General features: G+C 45.3%; 2 protein-coding genes and 1 long non-coding RNA gene across 16 annotated transcripts in view; 1 reads left to right on the top strand and 2 right to left on the bottom strand.

The window, feature by feature from the left end:
• The window catches only part of LOC551792 (cytosolic carboxypeptidase 1), a 34,001-nt gene that overhangs the window by 11,656 nt on the left and 3,661 nt on the right, over positions 1–18,684 (top strand). For all 12 annotated transcript variants that reach the window (XM_016914160.2, XM_016914162.2, XM_016914156.2 and 9 more), the window contains 3 exons: positions 12–627; positions 789–1,295; positions 1,416–1,594. In XM_016914160.2, the coding sequence (XP_016769649.1) occupies positions 12–627; positions 789–1,295; positions 1,416–1,594 (1,302 nt within the window). The remainder of the gene's footprint in view (positions 1–11; positions 628–788; positions 1,296–1,415; positions 1,595–18,684) is intronic.
• On the bottom strand, positions 1,672–7,861 carry LOC725273. Of its 3 annotated transcripts, none has more exons than XM_001120347.5 (4): positions 7,706–7,860; positions 5,135–5,492; positions 4,359–4,514; positions 1,672–3,471 (listed from the first exon to the last, which is right to left on the bottom strand). In XM_001120347.5, exons 1-4 carry the CDS (start codon positions 7,749–7,751, stop codon positions 2,742–2,744), a joined length of 1,290 nt encoding a protein of 429 aa, XP_001120347.3. In that variant the 5' UTR covers positions 7,752–7,860; the 3' UTR covers positions 1,672–2,741. The 3 variants fall into 3 exon arrangements, with proteins under 3 accessions (XP_001120347.3, XP_016769682.1, XP_016769684.1); XM_016914193.2 differs by having other exon boundaries at positions 3,324–3,518; positions 7,706–7,861; XM_016914195.2 differs by having other exon boundaries at positions 3,359–3,471; positions 4,352–4,514; positions 7,706–7,859.
• LOC113218960 lies at positions 8,412–10,646 on the bottom strand. Its single transcript, XR_003305225.1, has 2 exons — positions 10,261–10,646; positions 8,412–10,152 (listed from the first exon to the last, which is right to left on the bottom strand). It is a non-coding gene; the product is annotated as an uncharacterized LOC113218960 (long non-coding RNA).

The raw sequence follows: 18,684 nt of genomic DNA, 5'->3' as shown, positions 1-18,684 counted from the left end.
TTCGTCTCTAGATACAACGTTTTTTTCAAAGAATTGGACAACCTTGGACATCATCAAACGTGCGGCACGAATTTATCGACGGAGATCAGCGATACGATCGATACGAAAGGGTGCAGCAGAACAAAGATAAAGGATTTGTTGAAAGAGGGGATATCGAAGACGAGCCAAATGACGAGCCAAATGACGAACCAAATGACGAACAGCGAGACGACGATCAAAATATTCAAAGACATTTCGATTTTGACGGATCAACAGGCTTATTGCGTGATAGCGAGCAGGGTGAAGAGCGTTATAGGTTTCGTGAAGGTGGCTTACCCGGATCTGATCGGTGGCGACGGCCTCGGAAAGGACGAGCCGTTGAACAGCAAGGACAGAAGGGTCTGCCGTTCCAAACTTCTCACCTGCGTGGAACGTGGCCTCCACGGTAGCCTGTTGACGCCCGAAGTGGTGTACGATCTCGACGCCATAACTTCGTCCAGCAACGCGTCCTCCACGGAAGAGCAGAAACTGATCGACCATCATTTGTGCAACTGGGATGAGAACAGGATAGGGAAGCGTTCCTTCGACAACAAACACTTGCACTTCGAGTCCAGATTCGAGAGCGGCAACCTGAGAAAAGTTATTCAGGTACAAAACTCTATCAATGTTTCAAGCTGTTGTTTGTAGAAAAAAAAAAAAAAAGAATGAAAAATAAAAGCGTTGTTAAATTACCAAACAATGGATGCGCGCTTCCCGTTTCGTTTCCGCGGCAAATCTGCATCATTTCTTTCCAACTCGCTTCCTTACAGATAGGCGTGAGAGAGTACGATCTGATCTTGACGCCGGACGTGAACAGCGGCTCCAGGCACCAATGGTTCTATTTCGAGGTGTCGAACATGGAGGCGTTGGCGTACACGTTTAACATTATCAACTGCGAGAAAGCGAATTCGCAGTTCAATTTCGGGATGAAACCGATCCTGTTCAGCGTGACGGAGGCCCAACTCGGCAGGCCGGGTTGGGTGAGGACAGGGGCTGACATATGCTACTATCGAAACTGTTATCAACGGCCCGCCAAGGGGAAGAATTATCTCACCACCTCGTTCACCGTCACTTTCCCTCACGCGTACGACGTGTGTTATCTGGCCTACCATTTCCCTTACACCTACAGCCTGTTGATGACCAATATCTGGAAGTGGACCAAAAGGGTGCCGCCCAACACGTATTTCAGAGTGGAGACCCTCTGCGAGACGTTGAACGGCAATGACAATCCTCTGCTCACTATCACGTCTCTGGATTCCAAGAACAATCCCATACAGGTGAGGATCATCCTAATAATGGGATAAGGAACATGAGGAGAAGGGTTTGAAAAGTTATTTAAGGAGGTTCTTTTTTCTTTTCTTCCTCCTCTGTGGAATAACTCGAAATTTTTCTTCCAGAATCGCAAGATGATATTTCTGACGTCGAGGGTTCATCCGGGCGAGAGCAACGCGTCGTGGGTGATGAACGGTACCCTGGAGGCGTTGCTGGGTAACAATCCTTACGTGACGGGCTTACGCGACGATTACGTATTCAAAATCGTGCCGATGTTGAACATCGAGGGTGTGGTGAACGGTTGGTAAGTGTAGTATTACATCTAAAATCGGGCACGTGAAAAGGGATGAGAAAGAAAAAAAAAGGAAAGAACTCGACGAATCGTAAGAATGTGTTTCGTTACCTTTATTAATATTCAATTACACAAGTTGAACATTCGCGCCGTATTTACGCAATGATATTCAAGATCCATGTGTCGATGATTACCTACCGTAATAGTTAGAAAATCATTTCGAGATGTCGATATACGCGTTGATTGCCGATTTCTCATACGTCCGGATGACCGAAACGTTTAATGCGTCTCCTTCGTTCCCCTTTTCCACGTCCGATGATATTCTTCGTTACGATCCCATTCACATTAAAGAGAAGATCTCGAATCGGCAAAACGTTTCATCTTGCGGACGTACGAATATGATTACATTAGAACTAAGATGATTATTCACCGATACGAATGAGATTATTATTCGTGACACTGGCGGACCAAACCTGCCAAACCCTGCGTGATGACGATTATTCCGTTGTCCTTAAAGAACAACGATGATTCAATCAAGCCGTCGCTGGCTCAATGCCACGCGGATGATCCCCCTCCTCTTCTATCATCTACAAGTCGATATTAAGTGATACGTGGCTCGATAAGAAAGGAAAAGACGGGTAAAGAGATAGGAGGAGAATGGAGCCGTCACGTGTCCGCCGGTGCCACTCTCGTGGACGATTAAAAGACCGAATTGAACGGAAGTGGAGTGAATGCCCTTGCGAGAACGACGTCGGTCGGTTATCGTCGGGGATCGGGGCCAGAAGGAAAAGAATCAACGTTTCAACGAAATTCGTTTTAGAAATCATGTTGTTATATTCACTGATGGTTTTGAATACGCGAGAGTACGAATGAAAACGAGATGTAAAAAACGTTTTTTTCCTTCTGTCGACCCGACGACGATGATGAACGTGGCGTGAATGAAATCCGACGAGCACTACCGGGAATTCGTTTCGAAATCAGAACGAGACGGATGAATGGCGGCGAACTCCCCACCAATCATCGCGATGGTCGCGCGATTATTGTCCGCGATTATACACATAAAATAACGTACGTATTAATATATCTAGTTCCTTCAAGAATCTCCCTTATTCATCACTCATCGACGAATAATCGTGACGATTGCCTAAATTGTAAAGCGTTACTTGGACGGAGGGTCTAATACTTTTCCGTTGGTGCGCACTTTGATGTTGTACCTGTAGGCCGGTTCCGCTTCTGGCAGGATCGTGCTGCTGTCGTCGTCCTGATCCTTCATCATGGACGGCTCGCCCGCCTCCGGCTGGTCGTTCACGTAGTAATCTTGGACGCTGTCGTAAGGGCCGACCGTGTGAGCGTCTTCCAAACCGTTGTTGGGCGCCTCGGTCTCGCCCCGCACCTCCAAGTAATCGGGCGACTCTCGATGCTCGGCCTTCATGTTGGAGGCCGAGCGTAGAGACGAGCGGTGAACCTCGCGGGTTTGAAGCCCCTCGAACACGTTGTCCTTTCTGGCCTGGGGGCCTGGTGTGTCGGTGAACAGGCTCGTTATGTCGAGAAGATGCTCGGGCCTTGCGTTGTCCGGATCGGCGTTGTCGGTCGGTTGCTCGTGGTCCTCGGTGACGGCGGCCGAGGGGGTGGACGGTGTCGATGCGGCGGATTGCTGCTTGTCAGACGCGGGAACGGCCGTGGTAATAAGCCTGCTGACGACCGGATCTTCAGGCGATTTCTCTTCAAAGGAGCTCTCCTCCTCCTCCTCCTCCTCCGGTGTTGATTTCTCGTCGACGCTACTCTGATTTTGCTCGTCGTTCTTGCCGGTGTTGCCTTCGATCTCGTGCTCGTCGACCTGGTCGTCGCTGGCTGGCGCCGAGGTCGTTGTTATATAGGGTCTGCGATTTCTGCAAATCGCGCACTGGTTTCAGGCAGAGATTCTCGACTCTCGCCTCTTTTCGTTCCGGATGGGACGAAGCGAATGGGATTAAAGAGATTCGTTATTCGGAGAGTTGGAAAAACGCCAAGTTAGTCGTGATTCCTACAGCGTGGATTAGTTAGCAATTAGTCGGTTTTGCGTGTATTAAAAGCAGAAGGGAAGAAGTGCGGCGCCACCAGCTCAGCTCAGAGAGGTATACGTAACAAGTGATGATCGATTTGTTTTTGGAGAAGAAAATTGGAATCGTAGTAGTAGCTTTTTCGTGTAGTCTGATATTTGCGAGGAGCGAGAGAATGCATTAATAATAATTGCAAGCCGTGTGTTCGCGAAACGAGCGTCACACGAGCGATAAGCGTTTACGAACGACCAAGAGATTACCCCAATTACCATTTTTATCTTACACTCGGATTAAATTATTCGGTGAAGCGTTATTTATATCAGTTTGTTGTTTCGTTAAATTCGTGTATTCCTGCACGGAGAAAAAACTTGTCAATCCATCCAAATTATTGAATCATTGAACCGATAATTGAATTAGAAAAATCGATAAATTTACACTTTCCATTGATGAATATCGCATCATTTGCACTCGAAATATAGCTATTAAGAATCGCGTATAAGCCAATATCATCGTGTCTTTTCTATCTTATCTATCGTTCTTTATTTTTTTATCCGTGCGCCATTTTAAAGATTCACCTTGCTACACCTCGAAATGAAATGTCTTCTGATAATAGCCTGCCTATCTCATTTCCCCCTCCCCTCTCTCTCTCTCTCTATCTTTCTTTTCATTTCTTTTTCTCGGCGGTTTCGTGTATTTTTTCTTTTTTCTTTTGTAACAAGTATTATCTCACCTCTTACCCCTGAGTCGCAGAGACTGGAATGCTTCCGTAGTTGTAGTAGTAGCATCTTGTTTGCTCGCAGATGAAGTCCTTAACCAGGGTACAATCTTGCGCCTCCCAGGCTAGCGTGGGTGCCACCATGGCGACGCATCCGTCCGCGCTCCCGCTGTCACCGCTTGTGGAAAGGACAAATTCCGGGATTAGAATTTCAATCGTTGGTTGGCCGCGCGTTTATCGATTCGATGCACGCGTTTCCGGGTAGGGATACGAGCGTACGGATGCGGAAGGGATGCCGACGATTATCGTATTCGTGACCACGAATTGATCTTGGGCCTCGTCGAAGTCTTCCTCGAATCGAAGTTCGAACGAGGTTCCCTATGCTTTTCTAGATAGACTTTCAGATAAACAATATACGTGACGTTTCGTTCCTTTCCTGTTCGTCTTTTGTTGCGTCTTTTCTCTCGGTTGGTTTCCGGTTTTGATCAGACGAAGGAAAGGAAAGGAAAGGACAGGGGAGAAAATTCTTCTCTTTTTTTCAATAGCACGTACGCGTGATTCAAGTTAGTATTGAATTTCCATTCCAGAAATTGATTCTTTGAATTAATCGGTAATGTTTCTAAAATGAATCGATAGGAGAGATATTTTGGAACGAAAGTTTCAGTAAAATTGAAAATTTGTAAATATTTAATTAAATTGTTCCGAAAGAAAGTATAAATAATAATAATAAAAAACGAGATGACTTAATAGGATGGAATTTACAATTCTGTTGTGAAGGAATTAATAAAAGCATATTACCTTTCACGCGCCACTCGTTGAGGCTCAGTGCCGGGTGGGACGTCAGCAGGTCTGTTGCCAGGTCGCCTCAACATGTAGTCGAAGGTGGCATTGAAGGGAAGACCTGTGCTCATCCACAGGAACATGTCCGTGCCCAACTTGTTGCCGGACGTCCAGAAGTCGTATTTAACGTAGCCGGCGTTTTTCAAGTACTGCGTCATCGTGTCGGCTTTTTCCTTTGTCTCGAAAGAGGCCAACTGGAGACCCAGTGAACGGCAATATTGGTATGCCAGGAAATAGTTCAATTCGGGACTGTAGGGATTCATCCTTGAAACGAAGTATTGCACGCCATCCAATTGAATCGTCGTGATCCTTTGGCCTGTAAATCAATTTTATTTAATTTAACTCGTCAGACGAAGGCATTATCCTGTCCAAAAATTTCTGATGTTTTAATTTTTTTTTTTTTAAACATGAATTGAAATTTAATTTTTAAGATTCGAGGAAAAATCGATCTCGAATTTTTAATAGAATATTCTTTTAAAAAGTAGAATTTTAATGAATTAATTTTTTATATAAAAATTATTTTTAAAGAATTTTAAATCATAAAAATAAGAAAAGGTTTAATCCATCTCTAAATGATCCATTCCTATTTTTATTAACAAGATAAAATATACCAATGGAATAAATTCGAAATTAAGTATTCGTATATTCCATCCATTTTTTTTTTTAATCATCATATTTCCTACATCAATTTAAGTACTAAAAAGTTATACATCAGCACTGAACTGATGAATAAAAAAGGAAATTCCCTTTTCTTGCTCTCGTATTATCTCATCGAGGCACGTCTCCGCCATTGACTTCCGACCAGACCACAAATGGCAGAAGAACGGCTCAGAACGGCGGGAAAAATCATCCCGTGAATTCTAATCTACCCGATGTCCCAGTTTAACGTCATCGCGGGCAGACCGTTACATCTGCCTATGAATATTTTAATTATTCGTTCGCGAACGCAAACGGAAGAGAGATGCATATCGACTTATCGAACGTTCTCATTCGAACTCTACGGCTTTTCAATGATTTTAAATGATCTACCAATTTCCATTGTATTCCTTTGGCGCTTCCTTTCTTTCTCTTCTTAATTAAATTTCACGAAACGCGATAATAATCGCGATAATAAAAGAATCGTAAACAAGATCGAGGTGTTATATTGTGTAACGGTCGATTGTGTTCGGCTTAATTGACACACGTAGTAAATCATTTCAACGCGATTATAATTCATCTATGAACGTGTAAACGTATTTACGCATCATCGGTACCGTTCGTTTTAATTAACTTCTCACAGAGTGACTCCGTACTTTGTTGGAAGTGCCGTTTCGCACGATACCCACCGTGCGAGTTCATTGACTTTTTACGATTATTTGGTTAACTGTACTTTTAAGTTGTGACCGGTTTAGGCTTCCGAATAGTCTCGACACGAGTGATAATCTAGAAATTTTGTCTCGAGCTTCTTCAAAATAATAGCGTCATTCGCATTTCCATCTGTTGATCGTTCGATAAATCGAAATTCTCTAAATATTTCTCATTTTTTTCGTACGATTTTAAATCAAAGATGAAGCAGAAAAGTGAATAAATAAATAAATAAATAAATAAATAAATAAATTTTCGAATGGAAGAAGAACGTCGAATGAAAAGCATAGACAGATAATTCGAAAGATGGTTTGAGAGATTCAAAGGGTGCGTAAAAATGCTCCGGTTTGCGAAGCCGGCGGCGCAGGTGGTGGTAAACGACCTGAAGACCTTGAGACGTCTGCCGCCAACGTTCTGTAGAAAGAAGACGCTTGCTACGAGACGCGATTCCATTCACGAATTACGCCACTTGCATCGTAATTAACGTGGCAACGATGGCGAGCAGCTCAATGGCGGTTCGTGTAAAAATTTCTCGAATAAAAATTTCGACGAAAAATTTCGTTCGCGTATCGAAACATTTACAAAATAATCGAAAACCGATAGAATCGAACGATTCCATTTTTCATTAAAATCTAGATTTTCGTTATATCCGGTTTTAAACGCGAGATTTTAAACGTTCCAGTGAGAGAACGCAGTTAAACGAAAGAGAAATGATCGAGAATGATTTCGAAGTCATGCGTGCGTGATCAGCGACCGCGAGTTCCCTTTTGAATGCACCGGACGTCGTAGTCGACGTTTCCACCAAGGAAACGAGAATGCGAGGACGAGAAGCGTCGACGAACAAAGAAGACTCGTTGAAAAACGAATCAACGCGAATTCTCGAGCCTCGAAAAACAAAAAAAAAGAAAAGAAAAGAATTCTCGCTTGGCACTGTTCCAACCAATCCATCCTTGTCGAATCAATTATCGAGAGAAAAGGCGAGAATAATCTAATTCTAAATCCCCTCCCAAAAAAAAAAAGAAAAAAATAAGCACAATACTCGATGCCAATACACAATATCGACATATACACTCTAACTATAGATCGCAACAGGTGCGGATGTTTCGAAAATGGGAATTTTTCAGAGAGAAATAATTATATTAGGAGAAATAAAAGATGAAATTGACAATCGATAAAGTTACGAACCTGAGGCGAAGGCCGCGGCGAGCAGCAGCAGCAGAGCGATCTTCATGGTGGCGTGTGTCGATTAATCGATCAAGCAGCCGTTTCCGTTTCCGACTCTCGGAATACACCGGATGTTAGTGTTAGGGTCGCGTTCTCGGACTGGCCTCGCGCTGCGCTGTGGGCCCCCTTAAGAGTCTTCTGCCCGGATCCCAGAGGAGGGGGTCGTTGAAGATGATTCACTGACTAACCTAGAGCAGGACGAGCGGAGCCCGCGAAGGGACGAGCGGGCACGAGGGAGCGGGATGGCGCGAGGCGCGGACGGGGGACACGGAGGAACCGATCCGAAATGTAATCGACTTGGCCGCGGCAAAAAACTTGCAAGGTGACAAGGTCAGAGAAAAAACTAGCCACAATAGACCCTCGCGCTGCCGGAGGGTTAGAGAGGATGATGCGGTGCGTTCGTTGACACGGCTTCTCGCGCCCGTACTCTCCTTCCTTCCTTCCCCTCGCGAACTTTACTCTCTCGGCCAACTTTTCACCGTGCACTTGCGAGCGTACCAACGCGCGCTCTCTCTCTCTCTCTCTCTCCCTCCCCCATCTTCCTTTTTCCTTATCGAGGAGAGATTCTTGGCGAACCGGATGCTTCGTTTTAACGAGAATCGAGCAAACGCGAATGATAAAAATTTTTTTTTTTCTTTTTCTTTTTCTTTCTTTTTTTTCCTCCCCCTTTTTTAGCGCCAAAGTGTATACAACGTGTATGTACAACGAAGCAGAAGATTGGAATATAGATTGGAACGTAGATTGGATTTAAGATTGGAAATTATTGGGATTGGATTTGAGAACTATTGGAAAACGAAGCAGACAGCGATGGTTTGTCGCTGAACTCGGCGCCCCGATCTATTTGCGAGTGGCGGTACACGCTATTAATAACGTTGTTCCATCGTTTAGTTTGTTTTACGGTGACGGTCGCAATGGATGGAATTTCTCTTTGGTGTCTTTTCACGGTCTTCATCGTCCTGAATGGAATTGTATCGACGGGTAGGCGCAAAAAAAGACACCGACTCCTCAAGGTAGACTTCATTTCTGAGCTTGGCTGCGAGAACGCGCCGCATACCATCCCTTAAAATCACCATTTTCTATTCGAGGATCGGATGCATTAACGATTATTATCGTATTATCTGCCGATGTTTGTCGCCGATCGACGTAAATTGCGGCTTTGAGAGACGCCGTTCAAATCGGCCGCCAACGTTTCCTACTTCGAAACACATGCATATTCCTTCTTCGTCGAATTTCTCTCTCTCTCTCTCTTTCTCTTCCTCGACTCTCCTCCTCCTCCTCCTCCTCCTACTTCTCCGGGGAAGAGGTCAAGATTCAACGTTCGTTCCAACGTTCGCGAATACCTGTTGACGTGACGTAGAAATAGCTAATTGCTCGACGAAGGGAACGCACGGTTGCGATCGTAGTTGAAGGTATTACGGGAATCATACGCACGTCCAATATATTGCGCACGGTGGTCGAAGTGACTCGGTGGAATCTCTCATGGAAAGTCGGTACACAGGCGCAGAAGGTTTTGAACCGGTTTCCTTGTTAAGCCTTTGGCGCCGTCTATTCTTATTCCTCGCTCTTTCCGCGCTTAGTTTTTTCTCCACCGACATTGACCGGCCCCCATTAAGGGAGGGGAGCAAGGAGAGGAGAGGAGGGGGGGGAAGAGTATCTCCTCGGTATCGCGCAATGAAAAAAACTCGTAATCGCTTCACAATACGCTTTCAAATACGCCTCGGTTCTATTTTTAACCAGTTTAATGCTCACCTATGGTCACGAGAAATAGAGAGGTGGATATCATTTTAAAAGCGTCCACATGTTTCGCGGAACGTACCGCCACCTTAATTACCACGATCGACGCGTCATGGAGAGCCTATTACGAGATATATACCACCGACCCGACCGAGGTAGATAGGAACGAACGAAATCCTTTCGAGATCCTTATGAGAATCTCTCGCCAGGCTCGTCTTAATGCGTCCAACAGATATTAACTCTTTAAAACGGGGAGGCGATATCTCTGCAAGAGATTTCTCGTATATATATATATATACATATATACATATATTGGCCGGGGATCGTGTGTTGTCAGCGGCGCGGTGCAAGGCAAAAAGATTCGTCTCTCAAGGTAGGCTTGATTTCTGAACGTCCTGTCCTCTGCTCTCGCGCGAGAGATCACCTGCTTCTGCGGAATACGTGGTTATTGTCCGTGCCCGTCGAGGCCCAGTTACTTCGATTACGATACGCAACCGGTACCAGAAGAAGAAGAAGAAGAATCCAACGCGAAATCCCGGAGTAAAGGAATCTTCTTCTTCTTCTTCTTCTTCTTCTTCTTCGTCTTCATCATCTTCTTCTTCTTCTTTCTCCTCTCCTCTTTTCTTTTCCACTAGCTGTTCTTTGTCCGGGCCGTGTCCGATCGATTCGATATCCTGTAACCATTGGCGGATCGGTGTTCATTATACGGCGACGTGTTATTTCTGTTACGCGGTGTGCGACCAGTCCAACAAAAAGGGACTCGCGTGACATCCGAGACCTACCGCGTCCCTTTCGATCGCCGTTCCTCTTCTCGTCTCCTTGGCTCGCACGAAAGCGCCACGAATCTGCCACGCTTAAACGAATTCACTACGTTTATAACGAGCCGTATACCGCGATCTATTTAAAGCTTTCCCCCCCGCGTTACGGTTGCGTCAGGTAGAAAGAAGAATATCGTGGCGTGCTTTATCACGAGGGAGGCCAATGCCGGCTCTCGATCGTATATAGAAATGAGTAATTACGCGAGAACGCAGTTAAATTTACACAACCCGCTAAAAATATCCGTCTTGAGTTTAGCGTGAGCTCCTCTCTAATTACTCTCGTCCCTTTGCCTCCTTTGGCCTTTAAATTACTTTACGAGTACCGAGCCTCGTTACTTTTAAACCTTTTGTTACGTAAAGACTCTCGTAAGTTCTCCCCGTTCACGAACTTTGCCGATAAGTTTCTTGCATTCGCGCGATTTTTCCTGTAAGAAGAATTCTGTAAACAATAAAGTTTGAGGAATTTTCACGTTTAATAAATTTATATTAAACGTAACATCGTTCGTTGCATCGAATCACTCGCGAGATAATTTTTATATCTCTTCGAAGCGCGGGAGTTTCGAATTAACTACAGTTCGGTTCGTTAACGAACGAGATTTATCGATTTCGCGGGATTTGGAAAAAGAGAGAAAGAAAAGAAGGGCGGGTGGTTGGCCTCGGGATAAAAAACAGGCGGTGCATTCGAATCTAGTATGTTGGAGGCCTGCTCGCAGCTTGGTTGCGTGGGTCACGTTTTGCTGGTACATTGGCGCAGGTCAGTTTAACAGGTCGGATTCTCTGAACGGCGTATTCCCATGGGAATGCAAGCCGAGAGTGCACTTAGGTCCGGCAATGCCTACGGGGGTCTCTCCGCTTCGTGGCCATATATCGGTGGGTGAAACGAAAGCAGAAGCTCGATCCTGGATAAACAACCGATCCTCCACCACCTTCCTCGTCTTCTTCCTTCTTCTCCGTCCCACCTTCGCGTTGGCCCTATCTGCGTGAACGAGACGCTAGGAACAACTTCTCACAGCCGAGCCGAGCCACTTGGTCCTTTTTTGCGAAAAACAAAAGCAAAGAGAAGGAAGGCTCTCGAGAGCTGGAGGCAATGCTTGCTGTTGGACGAAGAAGAAGAAGAAGAAGAAGAAGACGAAGAAGAAGAAGAAGAAGAAGAAGAAGAAGAAGAAGTAGAAGTAGAAGAGAAGGAGTGGAAAGAGGAGGAGGAGGAGGAGGAGGAGGATGGTGGTGGAGGAGGCGAAGAAAGAGAGGCGAGGATGCTACAGGGGGATTCTCGAGGTCTATTTCAGGCCCTGGCAGCAATCGCTATGTAAGGCCCCTCTTCTTTCTATCTCTCTCTCCACTCCCTAAGGAGCGCTCCTCTCTTCTTCGCCGCTTAACCCTCGTCCCTTTTCACCCGAGGTTCTCTCTCTCTTTCTCTTTCATTCGTTCCACGGGCATGGAACCAACTCTCCGTTTTAACCCGCGAACAGCCTCCACGTTCGAGACGATCCAAGGAGCCATATTGCCCCCACCCCCGATCCTTCTACGCCGTCGATTCTTCCATTTCGATATTCCATTTCTAGGACAGTGATCCTCATCACCTTCTGCCTCTACCCACGTCATATGTCTGTCCGCCGTCTATAACCACGTTGCAACATCTGCGTTAAATGTCGTCGCAAAAATCTTTGTTTCCTCGCCAATATTCTCCCCAATATCAACTCCGTATGCCCCCGAGTGATGCAATTTCTTGACGAGAAAACTTTGTTCCCGTTCATTTATTTCGATCTTCCCGCACGATTTACGAGCGCCATGCGCTGTTACACCACGCAGGGAATATGAATTCCCCGATTATTTATAGGATTTATATCCACGATTCCGCCCGTTTTCTAAAGAATCCAATTAAATCCGCGCAAAGTGGTCGAGCGACTTTGTACTACGAAAGGGTCGAACGGCCTTGCACACTTTTTTCCGATTCACCGTTCAGAGCTATAATTCAGTTAGCATCCGGGCAGTCTTCTCCGAGTCTGAGATCATTTGGTCAACAGTGATCCTCACTTATCGTATTATATTCCTTATCGAATCGTCACGTGTCTGAAATGAAAACTCTTATCGTATCCTTGCACGAATCAATACTGAAGCATTCGTAACTCGCTCGAACGAATTTTTGAACGAAACTCGATCGAAATGAACGTTTCTTCGTCTTTTCTCGATTCTACGAAGCGACGATTAATTCGAATTCCTCTTGGGATCGATAGAAAAAGGGTTGAGAACTCGATTCAGCCCTCGGTTATCGAGCACATCTTCGATGTATGCGCGGCTCATCGATTACGTACCCACGCCTTGTTACACGCACGATGTCTCGCGTGTATATATATATATATATATATTTAGATATCCTTGGGATATAACGCGATCAGACGATTGCACGGATCGCCGTAGGAAAAACTTTACGTGTCGCTCGAGACACGTAATCCTAACGCTTTCCCTAAATCATCCGATATGGGAATCATCGATACGCAACTCTTTCCTTCCATTCTTTCCTTCCATTCTCCCCCTCTGCCGCCATCCCCCCTCTGGTTGGATTCCCGAGATGAGAGCGAACGAACGAGTCATGGACTCGGCTCGTGGTGCATGTGATCGCCGATAGAATGCAGAAATGGATGATAATAACAGCCGTGGCGGCGTACGACCATTAAATGCGCCTCTTGCGCTCCCACCGTTTTACTTGGGCCCCCTGTTCTTGCCGCTGTTACGTGCCCCGGCCACGACGTAGCCTGACCTAGAACCTGAAACCGTGAACCTCTGCTTCTGCTTGCGGTTACACACACTCGAAACAAGCGTGCCCGTTGTATTTAATATAATTGACCGTGCTGCTTTGCGGCCAGATTTACGACCGTTTCGACAGTTTTACCGGATTACCGAATTTATTGGGTTGGCGGAAGAGTAATGCCTTATTTCTCGATGCCTATTAATTTATTTGTCTCGCCCCAAAAAGTTCTTCTCTCTTCGTTTTATAATATATGTATATATTACGATTGCTCTTCTCTACAATTCTCTGCTGTTTTACGAAATATCGTAGGTAGAACGTCCTTGCGTTTTTCTAAATACAAGACGTATAGATAAAATATTGAAATAATCATCGAGTATATATCACTTACGAGCGCTTTCGGTTCACAATTAACCATCCGTTGGAAATTATTATTCAAAAGTTAAACGTGGATTCAACGGCGAGAGTTTAACTGAGTTTACATACCTTGTTCGTTACGTGGAAATTCATTAATATTCGTGGACTACGACGCGTTGATTTACGTTATTAACAGAGTGGAGAGAAGAGACGTAGACGTTGTCGGAGGGAAAAAATTCGTTTCGAAAACGATCGTCGATGATCGCCACGCGCTCTTTCGAGATTATTATTCCGTAAACGACGCGCAACGATTTAAAAAAAAAGAAGACTTCGTTTCCTCGCAAATATCAATCGTTATCAATTTGATCCATCTTCGAGTCACGCGTCAAAAAAAATTCGTTGGGATCTTGTTATCCCTTTCTCTTTCTTGTCCCATTTCGAGGCTTAATTCCGTTTGGACGGTCGGTTTGTATAGGTTCTCGGTATTGCGTGTAGTTACCAGGAAGGATTCCAGGGAACTATGCCTGTAGACCAGCCGGCCAAGCCTCTAAATTAAATCTGGATGCGGGATAGGCGAGAAATCTATTCCCAGCCCGCGCAGAGACACACACATACACTCTTTCTCTCTCTTCGATCAAATCGCGAAATTAAATCTTTAAATTTATTGGACTAGCGGGGAGCGAGATTGGACGATGAATATTTTGCATCGTATCGGCGGGGGGGAGTTACATTTATCGGATAAATCGGTTTCCAATGACAGGGCAGGGATGACGTAGGCATGAAATCGCCGTTCGCTCCTTCACGGACGAATATAATTTCCTGGTCCCTCATCCTTGAAACGTTCTCGTCGAATCGACGAATACCGTTAATCGTCGTTCGTCGATCGAGATCGTGGATAAAATCGATAAAATCGTGGAAAGAAATTGGCAAATTATTCTCGACTCGGTGATCGAACTTTATCTTTATCTCTCTTCAAAGGATAAGTTTTTTTCGAATAAATTATACACGTTGAATGCAAATTAATTATCTTATAAAAATTTAATTCACTATTAAGAAAAAAAAATACAATTCATCGCGTATTAATTAATAATAAATAATAAAAAAAAGAACAAAATTTAAAGATACGAAAATTCAGAAATATACAAAAATGGAGAAGTAAACGTTTCGAAGATCTGGAGGAGGAGGAGGAGGAGAGGAGTAATAAGACTGGAATACGAGTTAAATGCCATTTATGCTGTAAGAAGACAATAATCTATCAGAATTGATGTACTTACATACCAGTCGGTCTTTTATTAATCCAACAATAATCCGCCGTTCCAGCCGTTTCTATTTACGCATGGCGCAAACGACACGCTGTGAAACGCGAATTTTACGAGACCCGCGGACCGAGGTTCACCGCGACGAATTACATTATAGTAAAAAGCTCCATGGACATTCTTTCGTTTCGTTCCTCCTCGTGGAAGGGACCTACGCGACGCCGCGCCGCGTAAGGGCTACTTTTGCCGCATCAGCTTCGAAGAAACGATCGTTCAGGGCGTAGAAGAAACGTCAGCGAGCCGAGAATTCATCAGCGAATATTTCACCCTTTTCTCGACCGTTCCTCGACGCGCGCAAAAAGACGGGGAGGGGGGAGGAACGAGAGAAAAAAAGAAAAAGAAAAAGGAAAAGAAAAAAGGAGGGGAAAAAAGGAAAGAAAAAAGAACGAGAAAGAAAGAAAGAAGGCAAAAAGGAAACGAGAAGAAGAGAGAGAGAGAGAGAGAGGGAAAGGAGATTTAGAGGCGGAGAAAAAGAAAAAGAGACGTCGGTTTCGCGAAGGAATGCAAATCGGGGACCGGTCACGAGTATTCTAATGCGCGATCGTTTCGAGCCCTTCAGACCGGCCGGGATCGGGTGAAACGAACGTCACACATCCCTTTGATATCAGTGACGCTATAAAGATACCGGGGAGCTGCTGGTCGTTAGTATCGTTGTTTCTGTGCTGCGCGAAACGTATGGCGACGTATGCGAGGGGCCTTAAAGGCGGCCCTCCGCGCCAACCCATTCGAGATAAGCGCGGCAGCTTACACAACAAGGTGCACCAGGTGGTAATTCGCACGTTTTAAAGAGGATGTATCGTGACAAATTTAACATTCGTCGCAGATATGTAGATTTCGCTTGTTTACAGCCTACTCCGTTCCAAGCTCCGCGTATGAAATTCGCGTATCTGATCTCCTCTCCTATTTATCCATGATTCTTCCCCCTCCTCCTCGAGAAAAATTTTACCCATAGAATTGCTCGAAACGGAGATGCGCGATAGCCTGGAGAACAAGTTTCGATCGTCCTTTCGATTTTCGAGGGAAAATACGGCGCGAAGATAGATTCGAAAGCGCGCGCGAGCTCTCTCGAATGCGCGCTCGGACGCGGTGATATTTCAACGCGCGGCTGGAGGCTGGGGAAATAGATTTGTTGGGAGGGGGCGAAGAGAGGGGGGGAAAGGAGTTCAGAAGCGGCGGTTACACGATCGAAACCCCGGGATAACCTCGAAGAAAATGCGGCGAGAGGCGAGAAGAGATGAAACAAAGATAGAGGGAGGGGGAAGGCGGGCAAGGATGGTAGTAAAGTTCACGGAAGAAACGCGTGATACGTGGAAGACGACCACGAAGAAACCGACGTTCCCAACGTGCCCAAGGATTTCGCTTTACGATTGCAAGAACGATCCGCCAATTTTTCTTATACTCGCGTCCGCCTCTTTTCTTCGATCCTGCCTCCTTCCCCGAAGTATTCGTGACTTCTGCCTGTGTTTCCTCTCGAACGGCGCGATCCACCGGTAGGACGGGATAAACGACGAGATGGGACATCGGGTATCGTTCGGTGATAAAGTGGCGAAAAATTATGGCGTAACGGGATCGACCATCTGCCCGCCTTCTTCATCTAAATACAATCATCTCGGTTAATTTCAATTAGTTGTGATAGGGTAAAGTTTGTAATTTTTAACTCTTTACACTCGGATAATTTGTCGAAAATCTGTCAAAATTAACGTAGGAATAAACTATATGGTGTATCAAGAAAAATATATATTAGGTTGATGTTGAAAATTAGCGAATGTCCGGTGACTTATAGGCTAGGAGTATAAATAACCTGTTTCTGACGTCATCTTAGGAATTGCTCGTCTTTTTGCGCGCTCGAATGGGAGAGAGGAGGACTCGTCGAGCGAGATTTTTTTCGATCACGAGTTTAAATTCCTCGATTCGCACGCATTTTCGATTCCCTTAGTGGCACGATAATCGCCCTGTCCGTGCTCTGGCGAGAGTGAAACCAAAGGGAACACGTACAACCACTTTCGATGCAATCTCTTTCGAGACCGCAGCTGCACCGTGCCGCATCGGTAATGCAGTTCGGTAGCATTGTCACAGATATGTAGGAATTCGATTCACGATTTTTAGGAAGAGTCGGTGAAAAACTCGTCGACGAATAGAATCGACGACGGGAAGACGGTGGAAGGAAAATAATTGGACGAAACTGAAATTCCCCTATCGATTCAGCCGATCGATCGTCGCATTATGACGATATAAATCGTTGCTCGATCGATGCTCGTTAATCGTAATCGAATCGAGCGGTGCGATTCGTGATTTTTTTATTATTGCCAGGTGTACGAAGTGCGGCGATGCGGCTTTGAAAATGTGAGGCGCGCAGCCAGTTCGAGATGAGCGGCCGGTTAAGTGTAATTTGTACAGGATCTCTGAGAAGGTGAGAGAAGTTCGCGGTCAAGGCTCCTCCGTTCAAGTCATTGACATCGCTTGCTAGCACGAACAGACTGATGTTGCCCATTACATCGGCCTGCTAATAAAACTGCAAAGAAGTTCGTTGTACAATTGCTTCATTGTCGCTCGCGTGTACGTCGCGTCTCCCGCCATTTCGTTTTCTTCTCCCTCTCGTGAGTACCGATGAATTGTTCAAAGATTCATCGTCGTTCCACGAGGGATTTGTCATTTAGACGAAATAAAAATGTAATTTTGTCGCCCGCAATTATTCCAATTATCGGCTTTATATTTCGTTCGATACAGGGACGTGTTTAAATTTGATTAAAATATCGTTGTACGATGATTATTTTGTCCATTCCCACGCTTTTCTCGAGAGGACTAACTTAACCGTTCTCATCCTCGAGAAAGAAACATCGAGAAGATGAAGATCGCTATTAAAGAATCGAGGAGGAAAGAAGTTTCTCACGATAATGGTCGTGTTCTTTCCTCCAACGACTCTAATTCGAGTTTCTCGAAAATAGTGAGGAATAACGGCACCAACGGCAATTTCGAGAGGCATTAGAGTTCCGTGTTTTTGAGCTCCGTCCGCGGAGCAACATTGTCGGCGCCGTTCATCAACGATGATTTCATTTTAATACGCGTAATTCTCGCCGCTTTTTTTCGTCCCAACGTCGCCTCTTTTTCCCTCCTCCTACCATCTTCCGTTCCTTCTCGTTCCACGCCGGACGAAATCTATTATCTCCGATGACTGTTGTTTTTCGTCGCTTTCTGCGAATGTCCGCCGGTGAACGTCCTCCCCCTCCTTCTCCCCTCTCCTTCCTCGTCTTCCTCCTCCTTCGACGACGACGACGACATCGACGATACGACGACACGACACGACACGACACGACACGACGACAACGATGTCAGCGACGACGACCGGCAACATTTCTTCGCGTACCGTCATCCACACAGGTGCACCGTCACCCTCCCCCCCTCCTTTCATTATCCATTATTCTTATTATTCCTCGCCATCTGCCGGTCGCGAGATATCGATCGTTACGTAGCTATCTTGAGCCCGTGTCACGTCTGTCTGTACTACCTTAAAGACCGGAAGCGATTACGAGGCGTCAAATTGCTAATGTTTGTATTACGTGGCCTATGATCGGAAGAACGATCCAAGATTCCCGTCCATAGGTTACGCGTGTACCGATTGTTAATCCCACGGAGCGAGCGACTTCTTGTCTAACCGCTAATTATTTCTATTTTGATGTTCCGTTCCGTGTCTCGTTGCTCCTTCTGTGTACAAATATTTCGAGTTTCATTAAGAGAATAAACATCGTTGATATAAACGTCGAGAAATGGAAACCTTGAATTTTAATCTCACGTTACGTCACTAATTCAAGCGTCAAATATTTAAGTTTCGGGCAAGGCGAGATGGAAGAAATATTTGGACACGTATATTTGGTATTCCAAGTACCTAGCATTATGTACATCTCGAAACAATGTTAGAACGACAGGTAGAAGCAAAATGGCGGCCTCGGTGTGTAAGCTCGGGGGTCCACA

Source organism: Apis mellifera, linkage group LG1, assembly GCF_003254395.2.
Source record: "Apis mellifera strain DH4 linkage group LG1, Amel_HAv3.1, whole genome shotgun sequence".
Taxonomy (NCBI): Eukaryota; Metazoa; Arthropoda; class Insecta; order Hymenoptera; family Apidae; genus Apis; species Apis mellifera.
The sequence above is the reverse complement of the archived record's forward strand: the minus strand, read 5'-3'. Positions and strand labels throughout refer to the sequence as shown.

Coding starts and splice junctions, on each gene's coding strand:
- LOC725273 (XM_001120347.5), bottom strand. CDS start 7,751: ATGAAGATCGCTCTGCTGCTGCTGCTCGCCGCGGCCTTCGCCTCAG. Junction 4,515..5,134: donor CAACGAGTGGCGCGTGAAAG/GTAATATGCTTT, acceptor CCTTTCCACAAG/CGGTGACAGCGGGAGCGCGG. Junction 3,472..4,358: donor CCAGTCTCTGCGACTCAGGG/GTAAGAGGTGAG, acceptor CGCGATTTGCAG/AAATCGCAGACCCTATATAA.